The 23,127-nt window shown below is 54.2% G+C and overlaps 10 protein-coding genes across 10 annotated transcripts; 6 read left to right on the top strand and 4 right to left on the bottom strand.

Annotated features, from left to right (window-relative positions):
• Positions 1-78: 78 nt before the first annotated feature.
• P152DRAFT_332116 (uncharacterized protein) lies at positions 79-3,093 on the top strand. The gene is made up of 3 exons (XM_033675278.1): positions 79-172; positions 478-661; positions 715-3,093. The coding sequence occupies exons 2-3, from the start codon at positions 519-521 to the stop codon at positions 3,035-3,037; spliced, it is 2,466 nt and encodes an 821-aa protein (XP_033534597.1). The 5' UTR covers positions 79-172; positions 478-518; the 3' UTR covers positions 3,038-3,093.
• Positions 3,094-4,884, bottom strand: P152DRAFT_332073 (glutamyl-tRNA amidotransferas-like protein). The gene is made up of 2 exons (XM_033675277.1): positions 4,520-4,884; positions 3,094-4,462 (listed from the first exon to the last, which is right to left on the bottom strand). Exons 1-2 carry the CDS (start codon positions 4,653-4,655, stop codon positions 3,150-3,152), a joined length of 1,449 nt encoding a protein of 482 aa, XP_033534596.1. The 5' UTR covers positions 4,656-4,884; the 3' UTR covers positions 3,094-3,149.
• A 267-nt stretch (positions 4,885-5,151) lies between these two features.
• On the top strand, positions 5,152-7,021 carry P152DRAFT_458138 (uncharacterized protein). The gene is made up of 8 exons (XM_033679387.1): positions 5,152-5,548; positions 5,602-5,691; positions 5,782-5,924; positions 5,979-6,086; positions 6,136-6,318; positions 6,372-6,539; positions 6,600-6,745; positions 6,798-7,021. The coding sequence occupies exons 1-8, from the start codon at positions 5,478-5,480 to the stop codon at positions 6,843-6,845; spliced, it is 957 nt and encodes a 318-aa protein (XP_033534595.1). The 5' UTR covers positions 5,152-5,477; the 3' UTR covers positions 6,846-7,021.
• A 121-nt stretch (positions 7,022-7,142) lies between these two features.
• P152DRAFT_513970 (uncharacterized protein) lies at positions 7,143-9,316 on the bottom strand. The gene is made up of 3 exons (XM_033682833.1): positions 8,897-9,316; positions 7,514-8,848; positions 7,143-7,451 (listed from the first exon to the last, which is right to left on the bottom strand). The coding sequence occupies exons 1-3, from the start codon at positions 8,973-8,975 to the stop codon at positions 7,309-7,311; spliced, it is 1,557 nt and encodes a 518-aa protein (XP_033534594.1). The 5' UTR covers positions 8,976-9,316; the 3' UTR covers positions 7,143-7,308.
• A 1,158-nt stretch (positions 9,317-10,474) lies between these two features.
• P152DRAFT_435296 (uncharacterized protein) lies at positions 10,475-12,173 on the top strand. Its single transcript, XM_033677524.1, has 5 exons — positions 10,475-10,654; positions 10,708-10,714; positions 10,768-10,996; positions 11,048-11,132; positions 11,183-12,173. Exons 1-5 carry the CDS (start codon positions 10,625-10,627, stop codon positions 11,963-11,965), a joined length of 1,134 nt encoding a protein of 377 aa, XP_033534593.1. The 5' UTR covers positions 10,475-10,624; the 3' UTR covers positions 11,966-12,173.
• Positions 12,174-12,496: 323 nt separating this feature from the next.
• Positions 12,497-14,918, top strand: P152DRAFT_449054 (uncharacterized protein; the record flags this gene model as incomplete). The annotated part of the gene is made up of 4 exons (XM_033678088.1): positions 12,497-12,541; positions 12,637-14,460; positions 14,521-14,651; positions 14,705-14,918. The coding sequence occupies 4 exons, from the start codon at positions 12,497-12,499 to the stop codon at positions 14,916-14,918; spliced, it is 2,214 nt and encodes a 737-aa protein (XP_033534592.1).
• Positions 14,919-15,422: 504 nt separating this feature from the next.
• P152DRAFT_331993 (actin-like ATPase domain-containing protein) lies at positions 15,423-18,009 on the top strand. Its single transcript, XM_033675274.1, has 4 exons — positions 15,423-15,673; positions 15,725-16,182; positions 16,233-17,105; positions 17,161-18,009. The coding sequence occupies exons 1-4, from the start codon at positions 15,631-15,633 to the stop codon at positions 17,941-17,943; spliced, it is 2,157 nt and encodes a 718-aa protein (XP_033534591.1). The 5' UTR covers positions 15,423-15,630; the 3' UTR covers positions 17,944-18,009.
• Positions 18,010-18,062: 53 nt separating this feature from the next.
• On the bottom strand, positions 18,063-19,749 carry P152DRAFT_332024 (Paf1-domain-containing protein). Its single transcript, XM_033675276.1, has 3 exons — positions 19,305-19,749; positions 18,256-19,243; positions 18,063-18,194 (listed from the first exon to the last, which is right to left on the bottom strand). The coding sequence occupies exons 1-3, from the start codon at positions 19,549-19,551 to the stop codon at positions 18,182-18,184; spliced, it is 1,248 nt and encodes a 415-aa protein (XP_033534590.1). The 5' UTR covers positions 19,552-19,749; the 3' UTR covers positions 18,063-18,181.
• A 106-nt stretch (positions 19,750-19,855) lies between these two features.
• Positions 19,856-20,489, top strand: P152DRAFT_458134 (uncharacterized protein). Its single transcript, XM_033679386.1, has 2 exons — positions 19,856-20,041; positions 20,097-20,489. Exon 2 carries the CDS (start codon positions 20,108-20,110, stop codon positions 20,324-20,326), a length of 219 nt encoding a protein of 72 aa, XP_033534589.1. The 5' UTR covers positions 19,856-20,041; positions 20,097-20,107; the 3' UTR covers positions 20,327-20,489.
• Positions 20,490-20,506: 17 nt separating this feature from the next.
• Positions 20,507-23,026, bottom strand: P152DRAFT_507249 (P-loop containing nucleoside triphosphate hydrolase protein; the record flags this gene model as incomplete). Its single annotated transcript, XM_033682526.1, has 2 exons — positions 20,507-20,603; positions 20,988-23,026. 2 exons carry the CDS (start codon positions 23,024-23,026, stop codon positions 20,507-20,509), a joined length of 2,136 nt encoding a protein of 711 aa, XP_033534588.1.
• Positions 23,027-23,127: the final 101 nt, after the last annotated feature.

Raw genomic sequence — 23,127 nt, 5'->3', positions numbered from 1 at the left:
GAGGTCCATACCGACGAAATGCGACTCTATTGTTCAATAATTCGTCCAAGAATCACTGTACAGCACCTAGAGGCAATATCGATGCGTTCCTTTCATCGGACACCATGAGAATTCTTGACCGGCAGGGGGGAGACTGAGCAAAAGGAAGGAATCTTACTCCGGTCCTGATATGGTAGGGGAGAGAGCGTAAGGTAACTCGTGCTACACGAGTAGCATTCATTCTATGTAGCGCCTCCTTATTCGGCATATCCAAGCCAAATCATCGTTCGTGATTGTCATACCGATCGTTGTCCAGAGCAGTTTCCTCTCCTGTCACTTCCACTTAAAGATTGTTGTCGTCTTCCTGTCTTCATCGCTTCCTCAAACCTGAGTATCACACGTATGCTTCATTGAGATCACCTTTTCCTTTTCTTAACAATCAGTGAATGCTTGATTGAGATCACCCTTTCCTTTTCTTCAGTCCTGATTGAGAACCAGCGCTTGATTGAGAACCACTCGCGGCTCGCCACCGTGTCACTATGGAACCGGAGAGTCCACGCCGTCGGGAAGGCCGATGGTCGGTATCCCGTAGCCTCAGTAGTGTGTCCCGTCGAATGGTGCGAGCTCGTGCAAGCATTTCTAGCTTTGTTGCTTTGAAGTCCGCCGAGGACGCATCCCTCCCGTAAGACCCGCCTATCGACTTTCTCACGTGGAGCGCTGATCCAATACTGTTAGTGGTGATGACAGTGTCGGGGACAATGATTTTATCCCGAGTCGCACTTCGTCACTGGTGCAACGGTCCGTCTCACAGTCTCCAAAGAAGCGACGCGATATTTCCGCGTTGAACTGGACGGTTCATGGCGACCGTTATCCATTGATGCACATGGATCGCTCGTGCACGAGTGAGACCAGCGCCGAGCAGCCTCCGGTCTACAGGTCCTCCGGAATTCTCCATGTGTCGACTTTCAGCAGGAGCCGTCACAAAAGAGACCCGAGTATGTGTGACGATGTCTTCGAGGGGCGGCAAGATATTCCACGTTCATCTCCCATTCCTATTCGCGCCGCGCCTCCCAGACTTGCGCCTCTCATGGATGTCGATATCAACACCGATTCCTTGGAGTCGATGATCAGCCAAGAAAGCAGCCGAATCTACCGCACTGCCAATGGAAGCAGCCCTGAGCACAAAATTTTCGGATCACTGGAGTTGGACGACAAGCCGCCAAACTATGAGCATCGAGGATTTACCGATGCACTCCAGCCTGCGAACACCACGGAGAAGGCACAAGATACGGTCCCAGCCCTTGAGCATCAAGCACGTACCAGCAGTGCTTTTGCTGATCGGGAACCAAAGTTTAAAAGCCCCACGACTTCCTTCCGGACGGATTGTTTCATCACCCCGATGCCAGGCACCGGATTTCCATTGGAACCGAACGCAGCGGAGACCCCGCGTCGGAGTCGTCGACGAGAAGTCCGACCCCTTCCGCATTTGTCACTGGACGCAGCCACAGACCAGATCTTCCATGACCTCGAAGTTGCTGCTAGGGAAGAACCAGAGAAGGTGACGGAGACGGTTGAGCAGCAAACAGCTCACGAAGACGACCCCGAAGACGAGGAGGCAACGGCCAAGCTGACCGACCAGCATGCAGAAGATGTCCCTAAGGGCACCATCCCATCATCCGCGGTTGCCTACGTAGCCAAATCGGATGAGTCCCAGCCGTCGCCTATCGAGGGAGTCAGTGTTTTCCATCAATCCGGCCGAAACTCACCCGTATTCGTCTTGACTGCTCCTCTCGATACTTCCGCCCCCCGACAGGAATCTGTGGAAAGTACCGTATGTGAACCTGAAGGAGCCAATCTCCACGTTGAAAACGGACGCCACGCCCCAGACTGTACTATGAAGGACCCCGAGGACGCAGTTGAAGACGATCGTCCGTCCACCAATGACACATCGGTACAAACCGCGAATGATGGATCGCAAGATGATCGTAGCACCCTTCGAACACTGAAGATGAGCCAGTCGGATGAGGAATTGATGGAGGAATTGCATCGATGTCTCAAGCACGACGAGCACGAGAAGCAGGGCGAGCAGGGCGAGCAGGACGAGCAGGACGAGCAGGACGAGCATGAGGAATATGACGAATATGACGAGCAGGACGAGCGTGACAGGAAGGAGGAATATGAGGTGTATAAGGACTATGACGACTATGACGAGCAGGAATGGAAGGACTGGCACACCGTGCATGACGCCCATGAGTTCCAAATCTGTCAAGACTGTCGGGACTGGCGGGACTGGCGGGATTTGCGGGATTGGGAGGACTGGCGGGATTGGGAAAATTTCGTGGACGAGCAGGCGAAGCTGAAGAAGCTGGCAAAGCTAGGCGAGAAGGCCAAGATGAACAAGCTGGGCGAGCAGGACGAGCAGGACGAGCAGGCCAAGCTGGACAAGTTGGACGAGCGGGACGAGCGGGACGAGCAGGCCAAGCTGGACAATCTGGACGAACAGGACGAACTGGATGAGCAGGCCAAACTGGACAATCTGGACGAGCAGGACGAACTGGATGAGCAGGCCAAGCTGGATAAGCAGGACGAACAGGCCACACAGGATGACCAGGACCACCAGGACCATCAGGACGATGCTGCCAGTTCGACAACCTCGACTGCAACCACCGCCGAACCAGAGTTAAACGTTACCGAAGTGAGTGGTGATCAGCATGCACGCCCATGGTATGGAATGTTGTTCCGCCTGCATTCAGACTCGAAAGGACCTCTCGACCAGGCCCGGAACGAGGCTGACGAGTACAGCGATGTTCAAGGCAGCAAAACACGGGAGGACAATACCAACTCAGCCCTGAACGATGGGTTAGACGGAAAGGACTCTACACCATTGACCTCATCCGGAGATATGGGATGCCAAACTGATGAAACGCGATCCATCGACGACGAACCGCAGTGTAAGACTGAATTGGATGCCACCCATACCTGCGAGGTCAGCACGAAGTGCCCATCCTGTCTCCGCAGCTCTGGGCAGCAGGATTCAGAAGGTGTATGCGGCCAGTAAGACTATCGACCTATGGTTGGCCACTGCTCGTGGCTGGTTCTGAAGTTGTCTAGGACTTGATATTCGTAGCACCACCATCATCATCATCATTCTTGAAAATAGACCTTGGCATTCAACTCTCACTCAAGCACTGTGCGATCTCCAGTACCAACTCATCATCGCCATACTGGGAAATAATTTGCATCCCTATCTGTGACCGTGCGGCGCCATGATCGGTCTTGACCGGCACGCTGATGGCCGGCAGCCCCGCCAGACTTGTGGGCACCGTGAACACATCGTTCATATACGCCGCAACCGGATCCTGTCGCTTCACATCCTTAACCAGTGGCGGCAAAGTCGGCGCAGTCGGCACCAGCAGCGCATCCACCCTCTCTCCCTCGCCCTCCCCATCCCCCCCCTCGTCCACCAGCGAATTCCGCAACGAAAACACCCCATCGAAGTCCCGCTGCACCAGCCGCCTTACTTTCTGCGCCTGGATGAAATAGTTGTCGATCGCCTCGGCGCTCAACGAGTAGTTCCCCAGCAAGATCCGCCGCTTCACCTCGTCGCCGAAGCCCTCGGAGCGCGTTTGGGAAAAGAGCACGCCGCCGCTGGTGTCGGGGCCGGAGGACCGGGTGCCGTATCGAACGCCGTCGTATTTCGCCAGGTTGGAGGCAGCTTCGGCAGGGGCGAGAACGTAGTAGGCGGGGAGGGCAAGTTTGGTTGCGGGAAGGGAAACGGGGTGGATGGAGTGGCCTTTGCTTTGTAGCGCTTTCAAGGTCGCTCTCCAGGCGGATTTGATCTTCGGATCGATTCCGGATGTATTATATTCTTTTGGCACACCGATTCGATAGCGGCCGGATCGCTTCCGTTGTTCCACCAGCTCGGTGATCCGCCTTCTTGACGATTCGGCTAGGCTGGTGGGATCTTTCTTGTCATAGCCATTGACGGCATGGAACAGAGATTTCACGGAGTCGACGTCCTTCGCAAGGATCCCAACTGTATCCAGGGAGTTCGCGTACGCCAGGACGCCCCATCGCGAGAGCAGCCCGTACGATGGCTTGAAACCATACACCCCAGTATATGCTGCAGGAAGCCTCACCGAACCGCCCGTGTCGGTCCCCAGCGATGCCCAACACTGGTCTGTCGCGACCGCAAGCGCGCTGCCTCCGGAACTACCTCCCACAGAAAGCTGGCCTTCTCCATGTTCCATCGAGGACGGCTGGGAGACGGGACCGACGTGGGAATGAATCGAATGGGAACCCATCCCAAACTCGTCCAGATTCGTCTTCCCCGCGACGACACCGCCGGCGTCGCGGAGTTTCGAGACGACGGTCGCATCGTATGGGGAGGGGAACTCGTGAAGGATGCGGGATGCGGCTGTGGTTGGGAAGTCGGTGGTGCAAATGTTGTCTTTGATAGCAATCAATTTGCCTTCTAGCGGGCCTAGAAAGGTCCATTAGCATTTCAGGCGAGCTAGAGAGGAAGTTGAGGCACGCATACGCTGCGTAGATGCATTTTCTCCATCTGGAACGACGCGGAGCAATTGCTCCTCCGTCGCGCGGGAAATGAATGCATTGTAACTTTTGTTCGCAACTTGGTTAGCGAGACATGTTCGCGCGTGCTGGAGAAGCGACATATATCAGCGGATCGATGCTGACTACGGTTAGGACAGGTAACAAAGGAGCGTCGGGGTGGAGGTGGAGCGTCATAAGGCACAGAGGGTCTTTGAGGTTGTTTAAAGCTTTAATAGCTTGTGGTTCATCATCCGCATCATCTCGATGCTTGCAGATACGACGCTATGATCTACCCCGGTCACATTGAAGAACGGCAAATGTATACTGTATAGCTGAATTCCATCGAATTCATCAAATCAATTACACCTTGAAATGGGATTCAAAACAGAAAAGGCTAAAGGAAAGGGAAGAGAAGGGGTAGATCCCTCCTCGATCACTAAAACCTCAAATCTGCCGAGATAGCAATCGAAGAGAACGACTCATCAGCCTCCATACCACCAACATTTGGAGCTGTTGATAGACGGGCCGAAAGATATTTTCCCCACTTGTCCATACGGCAAATCAGCCTGGTCCCTGCGAAAATGACAGGTTCAAAAGGGATTGTATGTGGAATAATGAATACAGGTACCTTTCGGCTGTATGCTGATGAATTCGCCACCGCAAGAGCCGATTACTACAACTCTCCGTCTATCTCAACTCCGCAGACATACAGGGAGAAGAGCTGCAGGTGCCGTACTTAGCTGCCCTCCTGACCATGACGAACAATGCCCCGCGTATTGATGTTATTGCACCGAGGGACTCGGAGAGACTCCGCGATGACGATCCTACCAGGCTATTTTCTGCTGTTATTTCTCCATGAGTTCTTCCAAGTCAAATAATAAATCTCTTGTATATTTTTGAACAGTCAAGTACCTTAAACGTTGCTCAACCAGCCATAGTCAAGGATGTCACCGATCCCAAAGTTCTCAGAACTACCCCTACGAAAGGGGGACCCTTTTTGGTCCGCATGGGGACTGTATGAACACCCTACCATTCAAGAGTCTGGACATATCTAAGGCATATTTATAGATACGGCTCCAACGATCAGCTTGGCACACTCAACCGTCTGACTGACGAAGTAGTCCGGGAAGCCTCCAAGGAAATTCAGACCGGGACAAGGTAACCATTACCACCCCTTTAAAACTGCCACAATGCTTTTCGTGCGATGTCGGTCTATCATTCTCGGCAGCCTGGTAACAGAGTACCTAGGGTCTCAATGAACTGGCCTCTGGATGCCCAAAGTGAGGTTCCATTCTTCGGCCGTCAGGCATTCCACAAGGACGTCTATCAAAAGGGGACAAGAATTGTCAATGATGATACATGGTCATTTAATACGCAAAGCAGCAGCCAATGTACGTCCACATACACCTATAACCGGACGCATTGCATCCACTGATTCAGTGTAGGGGATGGACTCCGCCACTTTGGATACCAGAAGGAGGAGAAGTTCTACAACGGCGTGACGATGGATGACATCCATGGAGAGCACAAGAGTGATGTTCTCGGAATTCATGGTAACTCCCCTTCATCATCTAATCTAGCCGTTTCTTATGGTAAATTCAGCCTGGGCGGAAAAGGGCATCGTCGGACGAGGCGTGCTCCTCGACTTCCATAGCTGGCGATTGGAGAACAACGTCGAATACAACCCGTTCGAGCGAGGGAATATCACCTTGGATCAGTTGAAAAAGGTCGCGGAAGCGCAGGGTGTCGAGATCAAGTTCGGCGATATCTTGATCATCCGCTCTGGTAATATCTGCCGTTCACTTGTCAATTCAATCCCCTGCTAATACGACTGACAGGCTACATGGCTTCGTACAACAAGCTATCGACGGATGAGGTAAAGCAGCTCGCGGCTAGGCCCAGCCCACCGACCTTCTCGGGAGTCCAGCAGAGCGAAGAAGTGCTGGAGTGGATCTGGAATCACTTCTCAGCCGTGGCAGGCGACCAGCCTTCGTTTGAATGCTGGCGTAAGTAACATTTTGTCGACTTGTAAGCGCCTGGACATAGCTAACTAGCCCTGGTATTAGCCACGCAGAAAGATTACGCAATGCATGAAGTGCTCCTAGGCGGCTGGGGATGTCCGATTGGGGAATTGTTCGACCTAGAGGCGCTTGCGGAACAGTGCAAGAAGCTAAATCGGTATTCGTTCTTCGTGACGAGCGAGGTTTGCAATGTAAGTCCGTCCCGAAAGCTTACAAAAGGCTTTTGCTGACATTCAACCACAGGTCCCGGGGGGAGTCGCAAGTCCGCCGAATATCTTAGGTATCTTCTAAGCTTCGCTCGATGGTGGTGCCCAGCTGCACGATGCTCCGACACTGGGGTTTCGGATTGGGCTCATTTAAAATGATGTAAATTGAAGATAGGATGAATTGTCAACTTATGGCCTTGAGGTCGCGCCGTAATGTGCTCTACAGGAACCATCTGTGCCCCAGGGCGATTTAGTTTCAACCACCTTCGCCAAAGTCATATCTGAGTGAGAAATATAGAGTCTAAGGAAACGCATAGCACATGTAGTGTACTTGTATGACGAACAGGTAGTGATGGTTGATTGCCAATATGTTTATGATTGACCTCTATATATTCTGATAGTCGTGTCAAGTTGAATTTATACCGCAGGAGATGACATAAAGTAGGAAAAGACTCCGACCAAGGGCTGCCGGTAGGTCATACTGGCTTCCTATGCACCGAACAACGTTATACCTTTACAACCAACCCCTATTTTTACGTCCAATTCCTCTAATCTCGGGGTTCCATTGCTCGTCGGACACGACGATCGCGTCGACGGAAGCTAGTATCCGCGACAGTCGCATTCTCCGCAGCAGCAGCTCCGCCAGTGGCTTGAGCTGCCACGGCAGCACCAGTTCCAGCTGGTGCGGCAGCTATAGGACACATTAGCAGATGCTCCAGGATAAAGTGGAGTCAAACAGTATGCCAAACTCACCAGTACAAGCAACTGCAGCTTTGCCTTTCCCGTTCTTGGCTGTAGCCTTCTTCCCCTTCGCCTGCTTTCCCACGTTCTGAGCCGCATTCTTGCCTTTACCCTTTCCCGCATTCTTCCCATTGCCCTTCGCACTGTTGCCTTTCCCCTTCCCCAAGATCTGGCCAAGAATCTCGGTAAGCTGCGGTTCCGGCTCCGGATCCCGCTTCAGAATCCCAAGACTCTGCGCTATCGCAGTTAGCCGTTGGATACCATTTCCGTCGCCACCGGCATCTGCTCCCGTAGCCGCAGCAGCTTTGCCTTTGCCCTTAGCAGCATTCCCATTCCCATTCCCATTCCCTCCATTTCCTTTACCCGTATTGCCCTTCTCATTCCCCTTTCCCTTAGTTCTCCCTTTCCCGTTTCCCTTGCCGTTACCTCCAGGGACAGCGGTGTCGTTGCCTGCAGCGGCCGGTGCTGCAACAGCAGTATCATTTCCTGCAGCGGCTGGGTCTGCAACAGCAGTATCATTTCCTGCAGCGGCTGGGTCTGCAACAGCAGTATCATTTCCTGCAGCGGCTGGGTCTGCAACAGCAGTATCATTTCCTGCAGCGGCTGGGTCTGCAACAGAAGTGTCATTTCCTGCAGCGGCCGGGGCTGCAACAGCAGTGTCATTGCCTGCAGCGTCTGGGGCTGCAACGGCTGTGTCGTTACCCGCAATGTCGGCGCCGTTGGCGGGGGCAGCAATGTCTGCAGGAGCGACGCCGGCTTGAGCGCCAGCTTCGTGGATCCCAGCCCCGCCAATGGCATCTTCCGCGGCGGCAGGTGATGTAACGGCGGGGTCTTTGGCTGCGACGCCGGTGATATCGGCTGGGGTTGCAACGATTGTCGGAGCGGCACCGGCTTGGGTATTTGCTTCATGGCTCTCCAATGCTGCAATAGCGGCTTCCTCGGCGGCTACATCGGCAGCATCTTCGGCACCGTTGGCCGGGATAACAACTTTTGCAGGAGCGACACCGGCTTGAGCGCCAGGTTTGTGGACCTCTGCCCTGTTAACGGCACCTTCCGGGGCGGCAGGTGATATAACGGCGGGATCGTTGGCTGCGGCGGCGGTGGCATCGGCGGTGGCATCGGCTGGGGCCGCAGCGCATGCCGGAGCGGCAGCGGCTTCAGGATCTGCTTGATTGCCCTCTAATGCTGCAATAGCGGCTTCCTCGGTGGCAGCATCGGCAGAATCTTCGGCATCCTTAGTATTCCGGCCGCGTTTGGCGAAGGCGAGGCCAGTGGATCGGCGGGCTATATTGGGTTGGTCCCTAATCTGCTTTAAGGGCTGTCCTCGAGATTGTAGATCGGCGATGCCTTGACCAGTGTTAGAGAAGGTTGATAGACAAGTATTTTGATGCTTACGGCCATGGTCGCCTGGCAGCGGGTTGGCTGCTACGAAAGATACGTAGAGAAGTGTCGTGAGAGGGAGAAGTCCCTTCATCGTGACCGAAAGAGAGCGTAATGAAGAGAAAATGCAAAAGGAACAACGCTCACTTTCAAAGGAGCGGACAGTCGAGCACAGCTCGTACAAATGAAGGAGAGTATAAAATGAAGGAAAGTATGAATGGTAGAGTCTGTGACCGGCACGAGATAGAGAACTGAACCTTTGGACTCGGAAGAAGACCTTACGCCAAGCTATGCCTACTTGAGAATCGAGGGAACAGCGGAGGCCTTTTGTATATCATGCGTCCATTGTGCCGAGAACAAGGCTGGGTAGCACAGGGCGATCTCTACTAAAATCAATCAATATCTTGACACAGAGCGTACGTGAGAAAACGCTAGATCTCCCTGGAACGAGTCGGTGCTCTAAGTAAAAATCTAGGTACTGCGTGTTGGCAGAGGCCCGCCCACAAGCCAAGGGATTCATCGGCTTGCTCAGGCCAGAATCTATGATTGCAGGATCGTGCCCAGAACCATGCTGTCAGCTCTTCGATGCAGATCGTGTCTATGGGAAAGTATACCATGCTGAAGGCAAGACACGCAATTGAAGACGAGAGAAAGCATGATGCTGGGTGCGAAGTTGAGCGGCTCTGGGGATGCCAAGGCTCCTAGCTGAAGAGTATCACAGCTCCGAAACGGCGTCCCGAACAGAACGCGTCGGAAGCCCGAACGGATGTGAGAAACGCATGTAAGAAGTCCCGCCATACTACTGGTCGAGGAGAAATGCTTTGACCGGATGGACGAGATTCCGAAATTCTGTGGTGCATGACTTTAACCGCACGTTTGAGGCTCTTCGGGTTTCAGATTCAAGCTGGAACGAAGCGAGACTCTAGTGACGTGAGAAAAGGAAAGGAATACCCCAAACACTAAGAGAAAAGAAAGGACCGACAAGAGAAATAATATTAATAAAAAAGATGGGGGAACCTAAGATAATGGATGACATGTGTAGTATCTAGTCTAAATTGGACATTACGAATTGAGGGACATTCAATGGGAGATGCATTCCAAGAATCAAATCATTTGGTCAAAATCGCACAACCCGTATGAATACGTGCCACCAGAGCAGGCAATGTCATTATTTCTATTGAGGAAGTTCATTCAGCGGGTCCAGGTCTTTGAGCATGTCCATGATGTGACACGTCTACTGTGACGCGCCGAGCTGCCGAATGGGTTGTTGCAAGGTGCCACGTGAATGTTACCGGCTGGGCTTCTGAGGATGGATCGATTCTTGGCAATTTCAAAAGACCGAAATATCGAAGAGCTGATACACCAATACTAAGCCTTTAGACTGTCTGGAGGATGGAGAGGAGGGAGATGCTGAGTGGAGGGTGGAAGCATCGTGATACGTGAACAATAGCTTACACAGGATTCCTTAGTCAGCCGAAAATCGGCGGTTGGCCGGTCATGTGACATTGGCAAGGCCGACGAGGTGGCTGGGGTCACGGGGTACGAAGGCCGCCGCTGCCGAGGTTCCCCATGCCGAATGGTGGCTTCAAGGAAGGGTTCGGTCCGTAGACATCGTGCCGATGGCGATTCTGGAATTTGTAACATTCAAGGCACTCTTTGCGATCTTACTTTTCCATCATCTATGAAAGAGTAGGGGATACAGCGGACGTAGTGGTGAGAGAGCGCTCACTTCAATCCGCCAAAATGGTCCGCGAAGACCTGGTCAACTCAGCGGTTCGTCATCGAACACCTAGGGATGAGAGATCACTCAACTAACCACTGCATAGGTCACCTGTATGACATGAAAACGGTTCCGATGTTTCTCGAATTTACTAACAACCCTCTAGTTCTCCAGGACCCATCGGTCGCAAACGCGCCCATCGAGAAGAAGCTCGCGTTTCTCGAATCGAAAAACCTCACCAAAGATGAGGTCGATGTAGCCTTAGCGAGATCAGGGAGTGGCCCTGCTCCAGCTGGTGCGGTAGCAACAGCACCTCCTACAGGATACAATTATAGACAGCCGCCCCAAGGATATGGGTATCCTCCGACGTGGCCACAGCAACAACCTCCCCCAGAGTAGGTGGCCACAGATTTGTTATGAACGACGCGAGATTGACATATGAACAGAGTGCCTCGGCGCGACTGGCGAGATTGGTTCATCATGGCGACCGTAGTAGGAGGTGTTAGCTACGGGCTCTACTTCACCGCAAAGGTTCGCCATCCTTCCTTTTCCGAGAAGATCTATCGTTAACACATCGCCAGCGATATCTCGTCCCATTAATCAAACCACCCACACCACCTCAAGTCGAGCAGGACAAAGCTGCCATCGACGAACAGTTCGCTCGCGCATTCGCCCTCCTCGACCAACTCGCAACTGATACCGCCTCCCTGAAATCCTCCGAAGAAGCCCGAACAAATCGTCTGGACAGCGCCCTCGACAATCTCGACTCGGTCATCAAGGAGTTGACCGAGGCCGACCGCCGCCGCAACGATGATGCGCGCCGCACGGCAGATGAGATCCGGGGACTGCGGGATCAGCTTCCGCGGGCAATGGATGCTCAGAAGGAAAGCGCCGACGGGCGACTAAGAGAACTGGGCCAGGAATTGAAGAGCCTGAAGACCTTAATCGGCAACCGGATGGGATCTGCCCAAGCTGCTCCTGGACATCAGCGACCACTCTCGGGGGTTACCCCAGCAGTGTACGGCGTGCAAGGACCAGTTGATGGAGCGGCGAACACCGCATCGCCTACGATTACCCCTGCAGTTACCCCTACAGCCACTCCTACGGCGGCAACACCGACCGCAGCGACCAACGGCTCAGCATCCGTTACTGGAGAAGCTCAAGCCACAGGTTCATCCAGCTCCAACGTTGCAGACCGCGCCCAGACTCAAAGCCCTTATGGGAGGTTCGGGACCAACGGGAAGGCCGCAATTCCCGCGTGGCAGATGGCGGCGTCGAAGCCGTCGCCGGCGGTTAATGGCGAGAAGAAAGAGCAGGATACGTCGGAGAGTGGCACGGTCACCGAGGCGGCGGTGGGTGCATGAGAAAACCGTTTGTCTATGTATTTTAGAACACCGTGTGCAATTGCTGGTGTTGGGAGTTGGTTACATGTATGGAATGGCACTCTGGTTGCCGCTACTGTACTCTTATGAAAGCACTTGTAACTGAGGATAGCGGCAATCGGATTTTCATCAGTTAAATTATACCTACTTTTCGTCCTGCCAACCATCACTCCAGTAACTCCCATCCATCCAACTCTTCAGTTCACATGTAAATAGCCTATAATAAAACAGAACATGTGAAGATCGGAATTTGAATATATGCCTTATTGCCTTAAGGCCTTGGCTGAGAATCAGAATACCCTACCGATGTTTGGGGACCAATCAGAAGCGCCGTTGCTGGAGCCCTTCACTTGAGTAAACAAACGCGACAACAGAACCTCATCCGCACCTCAACTTGAAACCCCATGCGCAGCACCGCACAATTTGCACAACTCAAAAGCTAGAACAGTTGCTGCTGAACTCAGGATACTGTATTGGATAGTAAGGTCCTCGAATATTTGATTCCTGGTGGCGATGGCGCACGAGTCCGGACTGTTCTCAGTCCGAAGACCACGAGAAGTCAGTCCACACTCCCCACACCATTCGCATCGCATCGCAATTGCGCTCAACCTCCAAACCAATGCTGGTATACTAACCGCTTAACTTTAACATAGACTCTCGGCGGTATCAATCACAACGTCTCCGCGATCCCCATGCCCTCCTCCGCCATGAAGCGCTCCACTTCCCAAAACAACCTCAACTCCCACGGCCGGTCCACCTCCACCTCCCGCCTCTCCCTCGCCCCAAACCGCACATCCCAACTCCACCGCTCCTCCTCTGGCTCCAACCTCGCCGATGGCTTCGCGAGCGTTCACCGCAACTCGACCAACAACATGATGTCGTCGCAGCGGCGATCCACCTTCGCCCCAATGGCGGCCTCGACCCCGCGTCCCCCGTCGTTCGGCCTGGATCTCAGCGCGCAGCGACGGAGCAGCATCTTCAGCGCGCGTCCGTCGGGGGTGAACGGCGGAGGCGGCGCATCGCGACAATCGTTCTTCCAAACCGCCCCGGCGCCGCCGACCGTCCCGCAGGATCCGCGACGGTTAAAAGACGGGAGCACGCGTGCGCAGATGGCACACGAGCTAATGGAGTATCTGTCGGAGAACAACTTTGAGATGGATATGAAATACAGTCTATCCGCCAAGGCGTTCACGTCGCCGACGCAGAAGGATTTCAATTGCATGTTTCAGTGGCTGTATAAGCGGCTGGACCCATCGTACCGCTTTCTGAAGAGTATCGATGCGGAGGTGCCGCCGTTGCTGAAGCAGCTGCGGTATCCGTTTGAGAAGAACATCATGAAAAGCCAAATTGCGGCCGTGGGAGGAAACAATTGGCATATCTTCTTGGGCCTCTTGCATTGGATGATGCAGTTAGCGCGGATCATGGATGGATATGCATCGGGAGTATATGACGATGCATGCATGGAGGCGGGTTACGATGTGACCGGAGATCGAATCATCTTCACATTTCTGTCGAACGCATATCGAGACTGGTTGTCGGTCGAAGACGATGAGTCGGACGAGAATGCGGAGAAGATCATCAAACCGCACATCGATGTGATGGCCGGGCAGTTCGAAGCGGCGAATCGCGAGCATCTGGAGCAAGTCAAGCTGCTTGAAGCAGAGAGCAAGGCCTTGGCGGATCAGGTCGAAGAGCTTGGCCGTGGCGCGGAGAAAATGAAGAAGCTAGACGACACGATCAAGATCCTAGAGGAGGACAAGGGGAAATTCGAGCAGTACAACGCGAACATGGAAGCCAAAGTGGAGAAATACCAGAACCGCATCCAGCTTCTCGAGGAAGAAATCCAGAAGGTCGAGCAGGAAGTCGATGAAGCTGATCGAGAACGGCGGGAGCTGCAAGACTGTCTGGACAGCAAAGGCATCCCGATCCAAGACATCGACCGCATGAATGCCGACCGAGAACGCATGTCCAAGGGCGTCGAGGCCACTCAAGTTCGACTGGAAGAAGCAAGGAGACGGGTAGGGGAGCGAGAAGCCGAAGCCGAGGCCAAACTCGAGGAGTTGCGAAACACAATGGAGCGTTATAACTCCTTAGGTTACGAAGTTGGCATCATCCCCTCCACCGCTTCCAATGCCAAAGGAATCAACTACGAGCTCGTCCTGTCTGTCTCTGACGGCTCACACTTCAGCACTTCCCAAGGGTCGCAGTCCGAAGACGACCGATTCTTAACGGATGCCGGGAACGGGTACCAGCCGCACCAGCTCCTCAATCTTGACCTGAAGGGTGCGGTCCGCAACAACATCAACACGCTACGGAAAGAGATCGGTGAGCGACGAATGGTGGCCACGGGGCAGGACGAGGAAATCCGCGACCTAGTGTTGAAGACAGATGTGGAGTTGGATGAGCGGAAGCAGGAGGTCGATCAGCTGGAGTACCGCGTCAAGTCTGCGTCGGATGAGTTTGAGAAGACGCGAGAGGTGAGCACCCATAAGATGAGAGAAATGAACCACCATGGGACTTTGCTGACAAGGGCACAGTTGACCAACGAGCAAAAAATGACTTCCGATACACACGTCGAGAAGATGGAGCGAGAGCTCGCGAGTCTAAGGACCGGGTTGAGCGATAGCATACAGATGACCGAACAACGAGAGATGAATACCAACTTAGAGTGAGTGAAGCGTCATGATCTCCAGTCTTGACAGATATTGACATATATTGCAGGTACGAGCGACTCAAAGACCGCGCGGACGCCGTCCGAGAAGAACTGCATACCGAAATCGAGCGGATCCTCAACGACGTGATCAAGTTCAAGGTGCATATCCAGAAGAGTCTCGAGGACTATGAGCAGTTCGTCGCGGAGGAGGTGGAGGGGGAACTGGCGGGACAGGAGGAGCAGGAGTATGAGCAGGATGTGGAAATGGAGGAGGATGAGTGATGACGCGGTCTGGGTCTGGTTAGGTTGATGTCGGCGTCTGGAGGGATGATACCTTGGAGTTTGATGATTGATGGCTGTGTCCAAGGTGTATTGAGAGTCCTCGACGCTCTCTGCTGAGGCCTTTCCCCAAACGATGATTAAATTCCTTGCTTTATGTCTTGCCTATTGTCATTTAGGAGGAGGAAGACAACGGCAACTTTGGATTTTATTTCCTGAGATATCCCATGCTCTTCCCATAGTACACAGTAGGTACGCCCTTGTATGACCCTGATGATCTCCAGAACATTAAAGTTCATGTGCGCACCTTTTATAACATAATATGAGATCTGGTTGAGAATACAAAACTACAGAAGAGACGATAGTAATTGAAAGCTATCTGAATAGGAAATCGAGTATGGGATAAGTTGAGTGAGGTGAAGTGACTTGAAAACTACAGGTGATTCGCCCGTTTGGACCCGTTTGGAGAGCTTCACCATATTACGGAGGACGGCATGCGGTATGGATGGATCTCGCATCCTTCACTTCTCGATCATTCGGAAATTCCACAGCTCCATCCACACTCCTAGAATTCGAATCGGATTCTGCACCCACCGCTGGGCTTGTTAACAATTCGATACCTTCTCTTGTTCATCTCACCCTCCATCTCCCGACAATATCTCAATTCCTCATATAGCTCTCTAATTCGCATAGTATAGCCCGGTCTTCAGCCAAGATGGTTGGTAAGAAGAGTGGGCGAGCTGCCCTCAGGGAGGAAGGTCCGTAATCAAAGTGAACGCCATCGCGAGTCGAAACTAACGAATATCCAGGCCTTGCGAAGACGGACAATAACCTCGACCTAACCAGCTGGCCTGCCGTCAGTATGATCAACCAAAAGAACTACTACACCGAATACCTCAAGCGCGATGAGCAGTTCCTCGCCTACCGCACGATCCAAGAGGAAAACACCCAGCGCATGGTGAAGGAAGCGCGCGATCGGGACCGAGCCCGGGCAGGCGTGGTGTTGGACGATGACCGGATGGAGGATGTGGAACCGACAAGTCCGGAAGCGCATGGCTCGACCTTCATTGTCATACACCCGGGAAGCCAGAACCTCCGGATCGGGCTCGCGAATGACCCGATCCCGAAGACCGTGCCGATGGTGATAGCGAGGAAGGCGAAGGAAAATGAGAGCGAGATCGATGGAGGCGAACCGAAGCCGAAGCGGATCAAGCTGGAGGGTCAGGAGGACGAGGATGTCCCTCCCGAGAAGCAGTTTGGAGCGGAGGTACGGCGTCTTTCTTTCCCCTGGACATATGATGCTAATTCCCTCTCCAGTTCTCCAAAGAGTACATGTCCATGGCGCTCGAACTCAAAACACGGATGCGAAACAATAAGCGGCGGTTGATGCCCAACTCCCGCGAGCTGGTGGTCAACTTCAATCGACGTGCGCACCCGGAGATCATCACCGAGCACAACGACCCGCAGCGCGTGGAGTGGACGGAGGTTGGCGGCTCGAGCGCGCCCGAGTACGTCTGCGGCCAAGCCGCCCTGCGCATCCCCGAGAAGTCCCAGCCCCGGTATCGATTGCTCTGGCCGCTCCGCAACGGGTGGCTGAACGAGAAAGACTACCAGCAAAAGAACCCCCTGTGGAACGACCTGTACCTCATCATCGAGGAAGCGATGAAAACCGAGCTGGGTTTGACGAAGCGGAAGGACTGGCAGAAGTACAGCTGCTGCTTCGTCATCCCCGACCTCTATGAGCGCGAGTACGTCAACCGTTGTCTCGACATGTTGATGCGCGAGTTCGGATTTCGAAGGGTCTGCTTCATGCAAGAGAGCGTCGCCGCCACCTACGGCGCGGGATATTCCATGGCATGCATCGTGGACATCGGTGCCCAAAAGACCTCCATCTGCTGCGTCGAGGATGGCATGTGCGTGGAAGAGTCTCGCGTCAACATGAAATATGGCGGGTCGGATGTCACCGAAGCGTTTATGAAAATGATGCTCTACGACCATTTTCCCTACCAAGAGATCAACTTGAAACGACGCTACGATTTTCTTTTGGCGGAGGAGCTGAAGCACAAGTTTTGCACGATGAATGAAGGGGACATCGGCGTTCAGCTCTACGATTTCCATCTCCGGGCATCGGGACAGGACACGCGGAAGTACAACTTCAAGACATATGATGAGCCGATGCTCGCTCTTATGGTAAGCCATACCCTACCCAGCTTCCATCAATGGGCCTATCTAACCTCTGTCACAGGCTTACTTCCGCCCTCAAATCTTCAACCACGACGACAAGCTCCTCGGCCGCCGCCATCTCGTCGACCGCTCCTACGACCTCTACGACGGCAGTCCCAACGACCCCTTCTCTATCGCCCAATCCCAGGTCCTCCAACATGCCTCCCAATCCTACGCCCACAACGGCTCCATCGCCCCCGTCACCACCTCCGCCCCCACCTCCGCCGCCGCGCCCTCCGCCCGCGCGTCCTTTAACCTCCTCAAACAACTCCACGAAACCGATGCCACCCCCCGCTCCTCCGTCGCCGGCTCCCCAGCCCCTGAAGGCACCCCGAAGCCCGAGCGCGCCGGCTCCCAGGACGCCCCCGATGACAGCGGGATCCTCGCGCCGTCCGCCGTCGACCCTGTCGCCGAGAAGCTGAAGCTCGCCGACGAACGCGACCGGATCCTGCCGATCATGTCGCTGGACGCCGCGGTGTTCGCCAGCATCACGCAAGGGGCGCGGGCGGAGGACCGGAAGGTGCGGGACTTCCTGGGGGGGATCATGGTGGTGGGCGGGGGCGGGTCGATCGCGGGATTCAATTCATTCTTGGAGGAGAAGCTGCGCGAGCTGCAGCCGCTGTACGTGAAGGACGTGCTGATCGGCGCGCCGCCGAGGGATTTGGACCAGCAGGTGGTGGCGTGGAAGGGGGGCAGCGTGTTTGCACGGCTGAGCAATAATGGGAATGATAGCTGGATTTATCAGAAGGAGTACGAGCTGCTGGGGACGAAGGTGTTGTCGCAGAAGTGCATGTGGAATTGGTAGTTGGAAGGCTCGGATAGAAGTACAGCGCACCATGAATAGGAGGTGTTCGTCAACAGACTCGTGATCAAGCCCGATTTTATAGTTTCGTGTGCCGTCAAACGCCTTGCACGTGGATATCCCGAGCCCAAATATTACTCCTGACTGTCCTGACTGTCCAGAGTCATGGCTTCATCGCCCATCGGAAAGAACTGATCTCCAATTCTCTCGTCGAACTTCTCCATCGTCTTCCTCCTCCTCTTCAACTCGTCGCCCTCCAACTTCTTCACCCGCACCTCCACCGCATCGAACTCCTGCTCCTCGTCATGATCGCACCCGGTCGCCGCACTCGCACTCATCTTCGCCCTCTTCGGCCGGATGAACGTCCGCTGGCTGATCCCGTACAAGTACGCCGCCTTCTGCTTCCCGCTGCTGACGCCCGTCTCCGTCGCCTCCGGGTCATGCAGCGCCACGCCCACGGTATCCGTGAAGCAATCGTCGGGGCCCTCGCCGGCCTGCTGGTACGTCTCATAGTGGCGGACCCGGTCGTACTTAAAGGACTTCATCCCCTTGGTTTCCGGCACGCCGCTTTCCCAGGTGTAAAGTTTGTCCCCGTCGTTGTCGTCATCCAGCACGTCGAACTTGCGCTTGATAGGGCGGACGGAGTCGGCGCTGGGCATGAAGAAATCGTAGTGGTAGAAGGGGATCGCGAACTGAGCGGAGGGATCGTGCTTGCGAGCCTTCTCTTGTTCGCGATATCGCGCTAGTTCGTGGGGTGGGGGGTTCTGTGGGAAGAGAATGCCGACGTCAAGGCGGTCGTCGTATTTATCCGTGGGGCCGACGGGGTTCGGGTTGAACTTGACGACAATGTAGGCACCGGTATCGGGGACGGCGGCGAAGTCAGGGAGGACAGGATAGGAGTCCAGGACTCGGAGATGCGGCTTGGTAGGATGTCTCGGCCGTTCCCACGCTTCTTTCTCCGCCGCCGTAGTCTGTGCGCCGCGGATGTTACTCGGCGTGTCCGGTCCCGTGTACTTGTCATGTGGATATGCGACGTCGAATCCTTTGATGATGGAGCGCAGGATGTTGATCGGGTCGTCATCGGAAACGTTGGGCTTCTTGAACCGCTTTTCTGTGGTTTTCTGCCGGAGCATCGCGCTGGACGGGTCCCGGCTACCGCCTTGTAAGGCGGTGATGTACTCCGTTCGCCGTAGGAATGAAACGCCATAGGCCTGTGACAATGGCTTGCCTAGCGCTGCGAGCGGACGTAGCAGGGCTTTGTCATGGGGATGGACGGGTGGAATGTGGTCTGATGTAGAGATATCTGGCGGTTGTTAGATTTAGAAAGTATTATGCGCGCTGCATCTCGGTCTGGCTCTACTCACACTGCTCGTTTCCCTCGAACACTCCAGGGATACCGATCAAGTCTATGGGCATCCCAAGCTCGGCATCGGCCTCAATGTTGAGCGGCTGTTCTCGCGCCAGTCTCGATGCAAATCCCGCGGATGTGTACTGCCCTCCCGACAAGCCTGTATTTGGGACATCGAGAAGCTTGGGGGGATTCGGTGGTGGAGGGAGAGCATTGGAGTAGCGGACGCGCGCAATGTAGTCCTGTCGGGAAGCGCCGGCCATCGTGTACAGAGATTGCAATTCCAACGATATAGACAAGGATTCTATTTGGAAAGCAGTAAATGTGATGCAGTGAGCGAAGCCTTTGAAGGGACCTGCTGGAGACGGATAATGCGACCTGGATGGCTGATGTTCAAGATGTGGAACTTTCAATTCGACGCGCTGGGCTCTTTTCGTCCGCCATATAATGTGGCTTGTTTGTTGTGGCGTAAACATAATATCGATCCGATGGGCCACAACGACCAAAAGTGCAGATTCAGGTATTATACACCAAAGCCGAAAGATGACAACAAGTGAGAGAGTATGACGTCGATATGATGGTGCCGAGTGGGAAGAGCATGGAATCCAGTGACTGGTGATGGTTTATACATAAAATGATAAAAGCCGTTTTAAATTCAAATGCCGTTGTACAATAATTCACTTCGTCAATCTAAGCCCAATTGAACAACTGCCCATTGCCAATATCTCGCCTCCAACCAACATCGTCACTTCAGTAAGGAGGATCCCACATCCCATTCCCTAGATGCTTACTGCTAACTGCATTCCAGTACTTCACACCATGACCGAAGGCCGCCAATCTCCTCCCCCATCGAACCAGAGGGGCGATCAGCAGTCCGACCCTCAAGCCAATCCCAACGAGACTGGCGCCGCTCCGACCGGCATGGGCGTGAAAGAAGCCTCCGCCGCGCACCTAAAGAAGATCCCCTCGAACCCAACCCACCCGCTCGAGAAGGAAGCGGAGGCCAAGCTCGCGAAGACGATGCCGCTGAAGAAATAGACAACTGGAGGAAATCAGCGAAGGCTGAAGAGGAAGGGAGAGACCAAGCGAAGAACCATAGAGGATGAAAACTAGCTCACGGTGTCGTATGCCACGGCTATACATGCATGACGCTATGGAAGAGTTACAAGTATGGTACAATTATATGTAATAAATCATCTCCGCATAACCCAAGTGCATTCAATGTCCGGTCACAGACTCCTTCTCGTCCATCTGCTCCGGACCGTCCGCCGTTGCTGGCTGAGTGGAGATCCCTCGCCGTGTCTCCAGCAACCCGCTCTCATAGTTCAGTAGGTGAATTATCGCATTCACAAAAGACGTCAGCAACAACGGATCCTTCCGCTTCCATCGCTCTGTGAGCTCCGGCAAGCTCAACTCCTCCAGCAAGTTATGCGACAGCTGATCCCAAATCTCCCGGAACGTCATGAAGACCTGAAGCGCCTCGGATTTTTCCTCGTGCCCGTTGACTTTGATAGGCAACCACTTGTCGATGCGGAATGAATTCGCCTCGACATCCGGGTGTGGTGTGATCTGCCCGCCAAAGAGCGCCGTCATCAGCGGGGTCACCATGGACACGTCGCGAAACATCGCGAGATGGCCCTCTTTAACCACGTTGAGATGGGAGTAGCAGCAGAGTGTCCGATCTGCATCCTTCCCTGACATCCAATGCGTCGGCCTTGCAGCGGAGTCCATCGGCAATAGTGCCTCCGTGCCGCTGCGCGTCCAGAATTGGTTGCTCGTCCTGCGGAGCCCGACATTGGGGGCGACGCCGGAGAGGAAGAGCGCCTTGATGAGGCTGAGTTCGGTGGAATTGACATTGTGTTCCGCGGAGTAGATATCACGAACGATGCGCCGGTCCCACATCACGCGCTGGATTTGCAGCATGTATTTCTGGACGATCTTGAACGCGTGGATGTTCAAGAAGCTCTTCTCGGCCCATTCCACCGCGGCGTCCGGCCCTTCTCTGGTCTCGATGGATTGGAGCTCGTCGAAGGCGGAAATGCTGGCGATGTGGTCGCTCGCCGTCCCTTGCGAGTAGATTGCGCGAATTGCATCGGCTCGGAGCTTGTCTTTGGTGGTCTCGGGGTGCATGAAGAACTGCTGGTTGGTTGTCAAGAATCCACCTAGAACGATCATAGGCTGAAGGCAGCGGAACATCACCCCCAGGAGGATCATCCGAGTGATCGAAGGCTGAGTTGGGAACTCTCCCAATAGTCGACCGAACAGCGTCACAGTGAGATCGGGACCGATGGCCCCGATATTCTGGAGATCTTTCACGGCCGCTGCGACTTCATCTCGTGAGGGAGCCTCCAATAACTGGGCGAAATACTCGGGGAGCGACATCTCCGGAAACTGTGACCGTGCTCGCAAGCACGCCAGATGTAGGTGACTCGAATCGATCGATGGCTGCGCAATCGTGTCTCGCAATAACTCGTGCCGATTCTTGGACAGAAGCCCATAATACGTCCCAGGCTGCGTACGTCCTGCACGACCGGCTCGCTGCACGATGCTTGACCGACTCACCCACTCTCGGTCCAACACGGACAATTTACGAACGTGATCGTAGCGAGGCGTTCGCTGCTTGGCGCTGTCCACGACGAATCGAACATCGGGAATTGTGATGGAGGTCTCCGCGATGTTGGTTGCCAGGAGAATCTTTCGGCATGTGTCGGGGAGGGGGGTGAGTGCTTCCTCCATGCCTGCAGGATTCGTCGAGTGGAGCAAGGAGATTCGAAACTTCGACGTGTTTTTGAAATCGAGTCCGAAAACCTTCCCGCGCTGGAGCAGCTCCTCGACGCGTTTGATCTCGTTCCAGCCCGGAAGAAATGCAAGGATCGCACCCTTCTCGTCCGACTTGCAAATTTTCGCAATGGTCGCCGCTACTAACGCATAGGATACCCTCGCCTCCTCGCGATCCTGAGCAATTTCCCATTCGCTTCTCCAACCGATGAGCATATTTGACGGGCTGGACGCTAGTGGTTTTACAGCCTTTTCCAACTTCATGAACTTCTCGTAGTCCGAGTCGCGCAGCAAGGTGCGAGCTGTTCGTAGGACCGTGTCGCTGCTCAGCTCTTTGTCGACGTCTTCTAGATCTTTGTATTCCACCTCATGCACTTTTCCAGGGACCGTCAACACTGGGCAACGCTTTACCTTCCCATCGGCAGTCCTTAAGCTGAAATACTCCTCAATCAGGCCGCCATCAAGTGAAGCGCTCATCAGGATGACTTTTGGAAAAGGTTTTCCAGCCCGGACTCGATTGTCATAGGCCAGCTTCAGCTGCGAGAGAAGTCCGTCTGTCCGGGCGTTTCTCTCATGCACCTCATCAACAATGATGTGCGTTAAGTTTGCGAGGACGTCTTCGTTCGAATGAAGCATCTGCAGTGATAGGATTTCCGGCGTGCAGTAAGTGACCCGCTGCGGCATCCTGGGAAGGACTCGATCGAAGCTCACTCGATATCCCACGGAATCCCCAACACCTTCCGCTCTTTCAGCGGCTACTCTCTCGGCTAAAGTCGTGACTGCCACTCGCCGGGGCTCCGTGCAAATGATATTACACGTTTGGTCTGGGCCGTGACGAAGCGCTTCCTCCAGAAGAATTTGAGGGACCTGAGTGCTTTTCCCGCTGCCTGTTGTTCCGGAGATGATACAGAACGGATTGTTGGAGACAATATCGAGAAGCTCCTCGCTGTATTCGCGCATTGGAAGCCAGTCCTGCAGATTCGAGTGCGTGAACTCTGGGTCGTCTGAACCGAGATTCGCATTCTCCGACGCTTCCGGAGTCTGCGGTGAGGGATCCCGGT

This window comes from Eremomyces bilateralis (genome assembly GCF_010015585.1).
Source record: "Eremomyces bilateralis CBS 781.70 unplaced genomic scaffold P152scaffold_8, whole genome shotgun sequence".
Classification (NCBI taxonomy): domain Eukaryota; kingdom Fungi; phylum Ascomycota; class Dothideomycetes; order Eremomycetales; family Eremomycetaceae; genus Eremomyces; species Eremomyces bilateralis.
This window is presented reverse-complemented; position numbering and strand designations above follow the sequence as displayed.